General features: G+C 38.6%; 1 protein-coding gene across 1 annotated transcript in view; it reads right to left on the minus strand.

Moving 5' to 3' along the window:
* GALNTL6 (polypeptide N-acetylgalactosaminyltransferase like 6) overlaps nt 1-13,984 on the minus strand; it is a gene marked incomplete at its 5' end in the record, with an annotated part of 473,354 nt that overhangs the window by 8,030 nt on the left and 451,340 nt on the right. Inside the window, one exon of the mRNA XM_082759240.1 lies at nt 5,408-5,524. Coding sequence (XP_082615366.1) covers nt 5,408-5,524 — 117 coding nt within the window. The remainder of the gene's footprint in view (nt 1-5,407; nt 5,525-13,984) is intronic.

Here is a 13,984-nt window from a genome sequence, read left to right on the forward strand (position 1 = left end):
AAAAAATACCTAGAGAAATGGTGTGGAACAGTGATTTTGCAATATTCTCATTCTCATGACTATTTTGCAAGAGAGAGGTCCTCTCGCAGTGCCTTTCTCATCTTTCCCAGTGGCTGGCTCTCCAAATTTTTCGTTCAGTGCATGATCGGTGAGCTGAGAGGCCATTCCTGTTGCTCTTTGGACCTTGGCTAGAGGACTACTGCCACACCGAATGGATCAGAACACCTGAAAAAGCTAAAGCTAGCTTTTACATCAGATCAGCCTGATGCAGGGTATCCTTTTGCCCTTCTCACTCCTGTGTAGTTTCTAAAGACTGCCAGGGCTGTGTTCTATTTGAAAGCCAAGAATCTTGACTTGGTAACACTTAGGGGTTTTTTATTCCCTTCCACTGAAAAACTGGATCTGTGTAATAATAGATCTTACTGATTAGACTAACACAGATTCCTTCCCCTCCTTCTTAGCTTGATGTTTTGTAGCACAGTTGCATTTACAAATTAAAAAGTACATCTTCTCCACAGCGATACTACTATAAAACAAGCCTTGTTAAGAGGCAGAAACTCAGTTTTAGGAGTAAGAAAGAAGAAAAAAAAAATGACTGGAAAAAAAGGTTATACTTCTCTCTACACACAATTAATATTAAAATTTATAGAAATTATTAAAACTCACAGATAAAATTTGAAGGCCTGTGTCCTTCCAATCTTACCATTCTATAATATCCTCCATTACACATCAAATCCTGTGTACTTCAACACTAAATCTGGCCAATATAAAAATGATCTTTCCTCTGCATAATGTGTAACAATGCTATATGTTATTAGCTGTGGTCCTGAGCACATAACACTCTGCTCTGCCACCATCCATCACTTTGGATGTTGTTCCTTTGGCCCAAGCTGTTAGGAGCCAGCTGAGCCTGACTTCATGAGAAACGGATGAACCCTCTGTACTCCTTCATTCACTCCCATCCGTTTCCATATTTGAAACAAGGCTGCAAAGAGATTTCCAAGCACATTAGAAACAGATAGCAGTCTGTCTTTTCACTCATAGTTTCCAGGGCTGCTGCTCCCTGTCAAGTTCAAGAAACTCTCTCTGCTTTTGGCTCCTTTCCCCCTCCTCCTCCACCTCCTATCCTACCACAGACCCTGTAAAACAAGGCCCCATCCTCTGTGTTTGCAAACAAGTATTTTCTCAGCCTGTGTGCTTTAGCTTTTGATGAGGCCTAGCCCAGTCACAGGACAGCTTGGAACAATACTGCTTTCCATCTCTCTAGTTTTTTAAGAGCTTAATTTATAATTGGCACTGGGCCTGAAAAATGATTGCCTGACACAGCCACTGTTTTGGGACTGTCTACAGGACAAAGGCCCTTTTGAAACCATTAATGCTCTCCAACTTGACAACATTGGTTGGTTGCTTGCTGCTTGGCCAGGCTCTGTCAGCAAGTGTTGTGCTCAGGCCATAGCACAAGATTTAAGCAGACAACATGCGCCCCGCACAAGGACAAAATGTCACATTTGTGAACTAGACTTTGTCTTGAGTTTTTATCTCTTAGAAGACAGAGCTGGGTGGGTTGCACAGCTACTGGCTGGGTTGGGCTGGAGATGATGCTTGTCCACTCACTCCCTGGCGAGCCTGGAGGACAAAGAAGATTCCTGCCACCACATCCCTTGCTACTCTTTGGTTGGGCCCATTTCCCCTCAAACCAGGTAGCAGTTCTGAGAAGAGAGAGTTGGAAGATTGCCAAGATGTGCCGCCCTCCCATCCCTTTCCTTCCCCTCTGTTTTTTAATTCTGAGGAAGTTTCCAGAAACCTCAGTAACAATCATCTTCACTTCTGATTCTTCTCCTATTCACCAGAAAAGGAGCAAGACATCCACGAAGCTTTTGCCTGCTGTTTGCTTTTACAGCTCTGGGGTGGAAGGTCTCCTAAGGGGCTGCTAAGGGGCTGAACCAAGAAGAACATGGGGTCGTGACTCTATCTAGTGATACCATCAGCACTAACATCCACTACACCAGCCACATCATGTATTTTTCAAAGAACTCCCTGTAAATTTACACCACAAGTTACAAGACCAGCTCAGTGTCAGTCAACTCTACTTGAAATATGACAGTAAAATGCTTGATAGTTTTATTAATACTGCTAGTGTCTACTGGCATACATAGCAAACTTGTAAGCAACAAATTCAAGAAGGTACTAGCAATAAGGAGGAGCTATCTGAGGGCCGGTGAGCTCTTTTGCATTTCTTCCCAAACACTTTTTAACAAAGCTGATCTTCACAGCTTACTGTGGGTGCAAGTAGAAGATCACCTTCTTTCTCCTTGGGAGCTGCTTCATTAGACTGTGATCATAACATCTACTGCAGGTAACATTTCTGACTGTGTAGCCTTTGGGACTGAGTAGGGACAGCTAGTCAAGAAATTTTCATCAAAATACAACAATCTAAAATATACCTTTGTGGGATTTTTTTCTCCCTACCACCTGTCACTAACACAAAAGCAGATTTTGCTGGCCAGGGTGGAAATTGAGATTTTGCCCTCTGGGTTCCTGAGGAGCTACAAGACACAAAGGCATCAGCTACGGCTAGAGCAGTGGAAAATTGGCTGCTAACATCAGTGCATACTGTCTCTCCACCGAGGAAAACTTCTGGAAAAGGAGGGAAAAGGATGCTATCTTGTTTCTGAAAAAAAATCAAGCCCTGCATCACCAGAACATTTTTACCTTCCCAAATAAAGTATTTTCAGAATTTCTTTTCTACAAGAAAACCAATAAAAATTCTGAGTTTCAGCCAAGTCTACTATCTAGTCTGCTTCACCTTAAAGTTTATGAGATTCTGTAATTCTTTCCTTTCTTTCTTAACTGGTATCTTGAAAACCTGTACCTTGCACAGACTCACCCTTGAAATCTACCAGATACATGAATGTGTCTTGTATCAGGAGTCTGAATATTTGAGTACAACCAGTTTCATTTTGTTTCTATACTAATCAAGAAACCAATAGGATATTAAAAGTAATAAGATTATGCAAATAAAGTTACTTAGTAATACAGTAATGGATATTATGCCAATCATCTTTATTCTAAAAGTTCTATTTTCTAGTTTTAGAAAATAGAGGAAAAAGTGAAGTGAACTTTTTCTAGGAGAAAGTGAAATTATATTTATGTTACCCTAATTTTCTTCTAGGGATTCTTCAACATTTCTCATGATTTCTGGAATTACATTGACAGGTAGATAAACTAATGGCACCTATTCTCCTATCAGTTGGACCAACAGCTTTTGAATGTGGTCCTGTCTCCTGGGACAAAAACAACAACAAAAAAACACAAACAACACACCACAAACGAATCCAAACAATCCCCATTTTAGCAAAGGAAAACAGACTATTTTGAGGGTTAAATATTATTATTATTATTTGATGGGTCGGGGTGTGTGGGGAACTTAAAGCCATTAATTTTCACCCTTCTCTGTCAGAGATGAAAAGCTCCATCTTTTCTGGTTGTCATCACCGAGAAGCACCCAACGCTGCTAATTCATTAACCTTGCTTGGGGCCCGTTTGCGTTCAGCTTGTGTGGAGCTGCCCTCTGCTGCTTGTTTTCTGAATTACACACTTTAAACAGTAGCTCTTGGAAAAGGAGAAATATGTAAGAAAAACGAACAAAATCAGCTGTGTGATCCTGCTCCTGCCCCTCTTAAGCAACCCAGAAAAGTCACTGAACTGTTCAGCAAATTGAATTAAATTGCTTGGCTTGGGTTTTGGCAGTCCTCGTCCAATGCAACTGTACCATGTTGTTCAGAAAAATGTTCCCTTGCAGTGTTTTGAACACTATTCTGTGGCGAGGAGGTACGTGCTGTTCTACTCCAGCCTCGCAGAAATAATTCATGATTCCCTCGAGGCACACGTCAAGCAGTTTGGGAGGTTTCATAGTTTTGGCTCAGCACTTTGAGGTTGGTTGAACTTGTTCTGTGTTAACTTAACCCTATTTATCTTAATGAAGTCACTTTTTGTTATTAGTGTAGAATGGGACTATTGCATTGAATTTGTTTCCAAGCATCATGATGTGCTGGAATGCAGTGAAATACAGAGTCCTTCCTGATGGTCTTCTCCCTTTGTGTCCCCACCAGAACCAGAACTCACCTTCAAATGATATTTCAAGACTCCCTTTTTTCTGCTTCCCTGGTATTTATTTATTTATTTTGTTCCTTTTTAGCAACTTTTCATCCAGTTTTCTTCCTTCTTTTCCCTCATATCTGGCAGTGGACCCCCTCTGTTCTTGGTGAGGGTTTGGACCTCTTTATGTTTGCAGATTTTAAAACTAGAGGTCAAAACGATGGTCTGGTCTGGACCATAAAAATTTCTTTAAATAGTTGTTTAAATTACTGGATGTCTTTCATAAAAAAAAATAAAATAAAATATATATTTATCTACGTCAGTACCCTATTGCTGTGCTTTACCTTTGCTAGCTATATGAAGAAGCCTTCTTTCAGCAATCTCATTTCCCTTGTGTTGGCACTTATCTAAATTGTGATCATTCTTTAGCTTCTTAACTTCATTCACTAACACACCTCCCCCTGCATTTCTCAGTATCCTCAGAGAATGATTTTTTGACCTTAGCACTTCAAATATCCCTCAGAACTCCTCTCTCTTGAGCTTTTAATATCTTTAGAAGTGCCATGTATGACTGCCAAGTCAATTTTTCTCTTCAGCATTGGTGATTTTTTCTAATCCGTGACTTTGCTGTGTGGCAGACATGTTCACTAGAATTGCTAATAAATGGTCAGGTTGTACTTTTTGTCCAGATTCTCTTTGCTCATGTTGGCCAGAGCTAGTGAGTCATGATTTCTTTCCTATGGCACTCACAATCATGGTGAGTACAAATGAGAGATCTTTTCCTCCATACTCCTGGGAGGTAATATTTTTCTTCCTAACTTACCCAGATAAAAGGATGTTTGAGTCTTTATAATCCCTTATCCATGTGAAACCCTTTCTGGCTTTCACCCCATTTATCTCGCTTATACTTCTTATTCACTTAACATACGACCACTTACTGTTTATTGAGATGAAAGCATAAAAGGAGACAACCAGTAGATCTTTACATGCCCAGGTAGTATATTTAAAATATTTTCAGGTAAGTGAACTGAAATCAAAGTGTTTTCATGACACAATGAGGTAGAATGGGGCACCCCAAAGCTCTTTGGGTATTACAATTCCTGTTGTAAATTCAGAAGAATATATAGCACAGATGACAAAATTCTGAGGTTAGGTTAAAGCATACTTTTTAAAAAACTACTAAGGTCAGCAATCAGTCAAAAATAATTTCTACGCCTTGTTTTGTCTTAATAAAAAGAGGAAACCTTCAGAAATTGGAAAAAAGATGTAACAATTTGACAGTGCTTTTGTCTTTTAGCTGTTAAAATACCTGTTCATGTGACCATGTCCGTTCTGAGCCATCCTTCACACAAATGTCTAGCCTCAGCTCAGTCCCCGTGGCTCCATGTTTACTGTCCACACAGAGATTGGCTGCCACATTTCGAATCTGCAAAACCAAGCAGTGACATCTTACATTAAACCAGGTTGCAGAACAGAGCTTCCAACATTAAGGAGCTAGGAATTCAGCTATCTTAGAAGCTGATGGACTTGAGACTCAGTTATATATATGTGGTGGGTCTTACTTTTTACAGGATAGAGCACCAGCTCCTGGAATGACCTTTTCTTTATTTGAACAGCTTTGGAAGCAGCAAAGTTTGAAATACGTTGCTTAACAAATGAAAGGTAGGTCTGTATGAAATAGTCTCATGCAAAGAAAATAAGAGAAAGAAGTGTGGAAAGTTCAAAGTTGAGTCCATTTTTTTTTTTTTTCTTTTTTTCTTTTTCCCTCTTACTGGAGCAAGTGAGATCAACTGCATTAAGAGGAAATGGTTTCTGAATGACTCTCTCACAGACTTCGGAGCAATATTTCTTGAAGACTCAGGCACACCCTTTCCCAATGCGTATTCTTATTTTTACACAATAATACCATTGTAGATAAGGTTTGAACTAGTGTTCAAAGTGCATAAAATTAGAAAGTACTTAACTTACTATGCTTACCCAGAGGTTCTTTGTGCTGTCTTGCCTGTATGCTTCTGCAAACAATCTGTAGTGGAACTTATTCTTAAAAGGAAAATCTCATTTTTGAGACTGAAACAATTGAGTAATAATTAACCTGTGACTATTAGTCATATCATTATGTACGCATGCTGTTATGGAAATATTTTTGGAGGACTATTCAAAAGGAACAGGCTGCCCACTGCCACTAAAAAGAGGAAAATGCTATATTTGAAAATACATGTACATTTGTCCTTGAATACCTTAGCTAAGCTGTTTAAAAATCCTTCAGAAACCTCCACAGTGAAGAGGACTTCTTAAACAACTTTCTCCTTCAATGAGATACAGAGAAACAGAGTAACCAAAACCTACACACATACATGGAACTACACACAGATTTGGTATATATAATGCATAGAAAGCAGGTGCACATTTGACATTCTTGCAACAAATTTGGTCCACATTAAAAAAAAAAGAAAAGATAGATGCTGAAGGAGATTCTGCTGAGGTGGCTTTTGTAACTTCCCATGGAAAATTTTTAGAAGTCATCACTGTTGCCATATTATGTTAGACAAATGTAAACACTGCCACTCTTAAATACTGTGTATCTCACCAAAACCAAACCAAAACCAAATTAGGATGGAAAAAAACACAGCATAAAACGTTGCAAAAAAGGCAATCATCATGCTTGTAAGACACATGGGAAAGCTGCTCTGCTCTATTCTTGAATCTGGAGGATTGGAATTGAGTCTATTCATCATGTTCTAAGAAAGATTTAGACAGATGGGAAAGCAACAGGAACTGGAGAAAATTAAAACAAACAAACAAAACCATCACACCAACCTTCAGGAAAGGTTTTAGGAACTGCATTTGTTTAGCTTAGAAAAGAGCAGACTGAACAAATGATGTGAGCACCAGTTTGAACAATTGACTCCAAGAAACTCTGAGCCTTCACCAGAGCTCAGAGGAATATTCTTCCAAAACTTGGACAAGTGCAGTTCTGGGGTATATTTCCTTATTTCAACACAATGAAATTGCTGTAGAAGAGATCAGATGCTAGCTTTTTGATACATACAGCCAGATGCTGAAACCCAGCACTGAGCCCCATAGTATAGAGTCACGTTAACTGAAAAAAAGGACGAAATGTAATCAGCTCTCAACAACTCTGCCTTCATTTTCATATTGTTCAGCAAAAAAAGACAAGAAATAATGATGAGGGGAAAAGATTTTATTTTTACATTTTTTGTCTTAAGTGAAATATCTATTTCAAATATGAGTGTTCAGTCATTTCTCAGTGGACTTAAATTTACTTGATATAAATAAAAATTATTGGCCTAATACAAAATTAAACGATACATCAGTTCTGTCTTTAAAGTGTGAGCTAATTAACATGAAGATGCTAACAATTACCATTAATCCTTGGGATATACTTATGGGATTCAGAATTGTAAAATGAAAGAGAATACACTCCACATTCAATGAACACTTATTGGATTAAAGAGTTTTCATAATTTTCTCTAGATGGCATTGCTCCATCCTGCCGCATTCATTTGGACTATGTGGTGAATTTATTCTACACATTTCTGGAAAAGCCTTGTGCTGAAGCTACATTTAGTTCCTTCACTGTTGGAAACCACTCCCTCTGCTCCTTAACAGTTTCTTCGAGTTAGGATATATATATTTTTTTGTTTTGTTTTATTTTGTTTTTCAGCTTACATGTTAATTCAATCTTTTTTGTTGTTGTTGTTTTATCCTTCCTGTCAGCTGCAGAGGGGTTGTGGTTTGTTTTTCATTTTCTTTTTGTACTACAGGCATTTCAGTCAAGTCTGTGCTTTTGTTCTCTGGCATTTTTGTTTGGCCTTGGCAGTCACTAGGAATTGAACTGAGCCATCAAGCTGCTGCCAGAACCACAGGGAATGTTCTGCTGAACACCAGCACTGCATTGCTGCCAAATCCCCTAAGATCCCTTCACAGAAGAAGGAAGAAAAGCAGGAACAAAGCAAAGAGAAGCTCTATTTTCATTTATACATCAATATGCATTTGAACTGTCTTGTCTCCAGTCACATGGCACAATGGATTTCAAATGTTTAGGTTATGAGCTACAACTCGAGAAGAAATAGTTAGCACTCCTAACACACTCACATTTCCAACATTTGTAGTTGTGCCATTGTGGAGACTGGGGATTAACAGGAGACATTTTATCACACATGTGGGTAGGGCACTGAATTGCTACATACAAAGATTATTTGCCCAACCTTAAATGCTATCATTTGTACATACAGATATGTGTATGGGAAAGGCATGTTTCTGAGGAGTTTGTATGGACTAATAAAGGTGGTTAGTGGTGATCTTAAATGCCTTTTTAGAATTAAAGCACGGGATGCCGAATGTATACCATTATGCATACTTATTGAATGCCATCCTAACGCACACTGGGACAGATACTGAAAAAGATTATGGACCCTATAGTTCTTAGAGAGAACAGGTGAGGTGTAAAAGCACAGAGAACACAAACTCTAATGGATTTGTGTTCTTCCTCTTCTATATTGAAGCTGTCAAAGTAAGGACATAAAGGCTCTTTCAGTGCTGCACCTAGCTTTGGCAAATAGACATGCCAACAGAGGGAGATTGCTGCTGTTGTTGCATCTGATGTCTGTGCTTTAAATGAGGTAGCAAGCCATGAGGAGAAATCACAATGTAAGTCTAGATACAATTATCTTGCATATTATAAAAAGAAGTGAATATACCTTAAAACTACAGCTTCCTTTCTCTACATTAGCCAGCACTTGTTAAAAAGATTTTTTTTTGCAGAGTAGGCAAGGCCTGAAGAAAGAAGTAGCTTAGCCCCCCAGAAGTAGAGTGGAAAAAAGAACATGATGTAAAACAGGAGCCAAAACATGGGAGGAGAGGTCTTTAAGCTCCTTAAGCCTATACTTTAGGTTTGAAGACTACACTGTTACCTCTCGACATTTGAAGCTGCTGATTTGATAAACAGCTATTTCTCCATAAACTCTCAGGGAAAAGAACAAAGGACTTATTAATACAAAATATTTTTGACAGATGATGTCAGTATGGCCACTACCAAGTGCATTTGATTATTAGGACCTATTAGAATATTCCATTTTAATTTCAGGGTTTGCATATGTTTGATTAAAGCATCTGTGTTTCTTTATAAACAGGAACAATCACAACTACAGCATTCGTCCAGTCTCTTGATGACAGAGACACTTAAAATAAAATACTTTGTAGAGAAAGCTGACCCGTGGGCCCAAGCACAGACAGAAGGATGGGATTTATTTGCAGTCAGAGTGCTAGTGGTTCCCCTGAGTTATTTGGTGTATTGGTCAACTTAAGATTGGTTTTTAAGATGTTAAAATATTTTGAGAATATTAAAAGTACATTTACACAATTATCCACATTCAGTGTTGCCTTCTTTTCAACTCTAGCCAGTTGAACATTTGACTGTTCAACAGAAGGGGCATTTAAAAGAGTGTTTTCTTTATACTTGAAGGAAATTTGTGGTCAGCATTAACCACAGGGAGGCTGTGGCAGTTAAAGACCCATCTCTGGTTCCCATGCCAGTCTCTGTGTCTCAGTTACTTCCCACCACCCTGCTAAGCTCTTTCATTGAGAAAGGACCAGACATGTGCTCTGTTCTGCTGCTGTCTTGCTTTAACTGAGCTACACTGGTGGACGCAGTGGGTGAGGAATGCTTGCAGGATTTACTTCTGTCACTTCATCAGTGAATGGAGAAACACCTAGGATTGTATCATGTGATAAATAAGAAAAGCATAGTATGTATTCGAGCCTATCTGTCAGTATCTTTGGTTGGTTTTATTTGTGGAGTTTTGTTTTGCAAAGAAACAAACCAGAGGTTCGGATATTTTCAGGTGTCGAAGGATTTATCAGTTCCTCTCTTTCTTCCCTTGTCCTATTTCACAGCTTTTTTTTTTTTTTCTCCCATTGATAATGATATTTCTCTTAACTATATCAACAGCCCAGTCAGCTCCCCTCCCCTTCACAACCTCCTTTTTCTTTTACCTGTGACTGAAGTTATCCACAACAAAACGCTCAGGCATTTGCTTTTGCTTGCGCATCCACATCACGTTCATGTATAAAGCTTCCTAGAGCTAAGACAACATAGTGCATGCGTGAGCAAAGCTGCTGAGGTACAAATCAACTGGCTTCCAAAATCTCCAGTTTCAAACTAAATCTGAGGACAGACAAACTTTGTAGTACATGTGAAGCATCAACAAGCAGGGCAACATGTGTTTCCAGTAGAAAATAATACAGGGAAATTGACCATACTCAAAAATAAATTTACTTCAGAATCTCACACCAAAATAAAAAGAAAATCAGGGGTTCCCAAACAGTATTTACATACAGCAGAATACATGTGTACTGTCTCCTAGATAACTTGACCTCAGGCTGAATTAATGTCAGAGTTTTGCAGAAAGTCAGCAATTACATGATTTAATCTTCTCCCCATGGGAGATGCAGATTAAGATTGTCTGGCTTCACACTCTGAGCAAGACTGCAAGTTCCTGCAAGATTTGCTCCTGAGACAGGGTGAGATGTCCTGGTCTGCAGCAGTGCCTGCTCTGTGGCCCCGCTGTCAGCCTTTCTGGAGCGTAGTGGGTGAGTCAGAGAGGGAGAGGCGCTCCCAGGGGCACAGGGATCTGTGTTGTGTGCTTGTCACTGCACTATCCAGCTGCACCAAAAGTAAGAAGTGTGGAAGCATAGCAACCTAAAGACATTTCTGTGCTCCACACAATCATCATAAAATGATGAAGGTGGAGAAGGTGCTGTGAATATCCCTAGGGTCCCTTATACAACATAGCAACATGAGAGACATCTTGGTGTTACCAGTTCATAGAGCACTTTCCTTACATCTGATTCAATGCCACAAATAAGAAAGTGGCTGTAGCTCTTGGAAGACATTACAAAGGCTCATTTATGTTGCTTTTTTTTTGTCTGAGCAGAACTTAAAGATAGTTTTTGTATATGCTTACATTCTCAGATAACCCTAGGGCCATCAACGTCTACTGATCAAATACGGAGAAACAAGCCACCCTTCCTATCAACTGATACATAGCAATTTTAAGCGTATTTATCCTTTGTGTGAGCAATAAAAAGGAAAAGTTGAAGTTAAAAGAAGTCAAGCTCTGCCAAAGACCTCACTGAAGAAACAGGGGACTCTGTATGACACTGATCCTGATGAAAGGAGCTTTAAGTAGCTCAGTTGTGCAGCGCTCGCTCTGTGCAAGGTGGGGAATAGCTGGTTATGCTGCTTTTGTGCAGTGCCCATCTGACACATGGTGGGCTGGGATTGACTCGTTAAGGGTATGAGGATGACACTTTAAAAAAGGAAGTTATCAAAAGAGAAGGTAGTGAGTTCTTATGTTTTAATCCTTTTCAGATATGCTACTTGATTTAACTTCGTGTCAGTGCTGTAAAACAATTCTATAAAATCCACGAGGTCTGGACTGAAAAGGTCCTATAGCTCAGCACTGTTGCAGTAACTGAGATTTGCTGTGTATTAAATCACTGAATAACAAGTTCGTGCAACAGCAAATGAAACCAAGCTTAAATATTTCCCTTTTGACACAGTAAAACAAATCAATTTTTTCATATCACCTTGACAATAGGGCTCATGAAGTCTAAAGTAAATTGCAATGGCTGAAATTATATGATTGATTTACTGTAAAATGTGTTTTCAAATATATTGTTGGAAGCTGTACAATACACACACAGCAGATCACAGCTTGTAGGTTCAGGAGTACTTCCTAAGAAAACATCCAGCACCCAAATCTCACCGAATGCAGCTATTGTTTTAACTTCCTTCAACAGGATTTCAGATACATGCTACTAATAAATTATCACACCCTTGAAAGAGAATGGGATGGTTATTACTGTTTTTCAAGTGGAAACGTCCCTTCTAATATATTTGTAAGGAAAGAACAAAATCTAAATTGAAAACCTGCTCTTTTGCTTTTTTTTTTCTTCTTTTTTTCTCCATGGTTGGAGAGGAAACAATATGGCAATCTCACCTAGACCCAGAACTGACAGTCTCACTAAAATTAATCTATCTAGATTCATAGTTGCATTACTTTACTGCACATATTTCAGATGTTATAAGGTAGAATAGAATATCTAGGAAATAAACACCCCACCACCTACAAAGGACAAAAGGCACAAACAAAAACAAGACATAAAATAAGGTCATATTGAGTGTAGTGAAGACTAGTGTTTTTTGCTTCCCAAATTTGCTTCTTCACCATCATGAATAGATTTTGTCAAAAACTTAAGAGTCAGATTTTACATAAGTGTGTTTGCAAAAAGAGAGGAGTTATGTAGCAGCTGTTTATGAGACACTTGTTTTTACACCACATGCTCTTACTAGCTATGTATCAAAATACCAGAGCCAAAAACTGCCTGAGTAGCTCATTGTTTGTTCTTCCTCAGACTGGCATAGGCAAGCACATATAAAGTCTTTCTAAGTGCAAGCAGAGAGGGTACTAAATGACAGTCAGCTTTGGCACAGACTTTTGGTATGTTTAATCAGCAAGGTTTCCAGAGCTGCTTGAATTCTTACAAAGCAATAACACACAGTCTGTTTTCCTCTTTCTGCTTCTAATTATGACAGTCATTGACCTTCAAGTTTGTTCAAGTCCTTTGCAAATTAATTAAAACTTCACAGAAATGTGACAGTCTCAGGAAAAAATAGGACTGAAACTTCATTTTATTTTAAAGAAACTATATCTTAGAGGAAAAAAAGTCTTTGGTCTTAACTTCCTTCCTAAGAACTCAGTAAGTACTTTCAATGTACAGATTAGATACCACCGCTATGACGTATGATTTGCTTTTAAAAAGACTTGCTTTTATGCAAATAGTGCATTAATAATGATATTAGAAAAATTAATACCTGAATCACAATCTTTTCCTCTTAGACACTCTGAGTTAAGGATTGTTTGGCTGGCTGTAGAAATTATAGATCTCACATATAGATCACACTATTCAAAGGATGCACGTGTATACACGTGGAAGACAATTGTAGCAGTCACACAACCCTGATCCAGCCTGGCTTCTACTAATGAATTTGTTACCTCTTGGTACAAATTTATCCAATTAAGTGTGTGCAACAGCATCAAAGATATTAGAAGCATTAACAAGAAAGGAATTTGTTATTGTGAAGGAGTAGCACGTAGTAAGACAGAAATAAACTGATGTTCCTTTGAACTTCCATAACTGGTAGCTTGCAAAGAAGAATTAAAGACCACTACTACCACAGAAAGTTATTTTTAAAATTTGGCAATGATAAAATTTGCTTAAAAAAAATATCTGGAAAACTATAAAGGCACCTGTGTTTAGAAATCCCCTCTACAGACCATCCTTGACCACTGGGGAGATACTGAAATGGAAGGTGTCTTACCAAAAGTTTTGGTCAAAAACTTCATTCTTTGGTTGGTCTGAGAACCCCAAAAAATCTCCAGCAAAATCTGAGAGGGACAGAACTCACAGTACAGACATTCCTCTTTTTTTTTTTTTTTTTTTTTTTAATCAGCCAAACAAAGTGAGAGTAAAGCCTTCTTTATAAATCTTAATGAACTGATGAACTCTGTGGAAAAAGCCCTCTGCATGTCATGTTCAAGATGAAATGAATCAGCTGTAGTACCTAGGGGTAAAAGGCCACTGCAACTTTCAGTACAGCCACAGAAGTCATTTCCTGTCCCTGCACTCTTTGTGTTTTCATTTCTCCTGCACAAAACAAACTGTCAAAACAAGGTGTGCCGTGGCTCTACTCTTCAGAGAAGTCTGAAGGCAGAACATCTTTGATCACCAGTCTTTGGTGGAGAGTTCCAGCAGGCTTTTTGTTTGCCCCCTACTCAAGTGATGTGCGGTTACTAGCTTC

The sequence above is a fragment of the Aythya marila genome (assembly GCF_965140915.1).
Source record: "Aythya marila genome assembly, chromosome: 4".
Lineage (NCBI taxonomy): Eukaryota > Metazoa > Chordata > Aves > Anseriformes > Anatidae > Aythya > Aythya marila.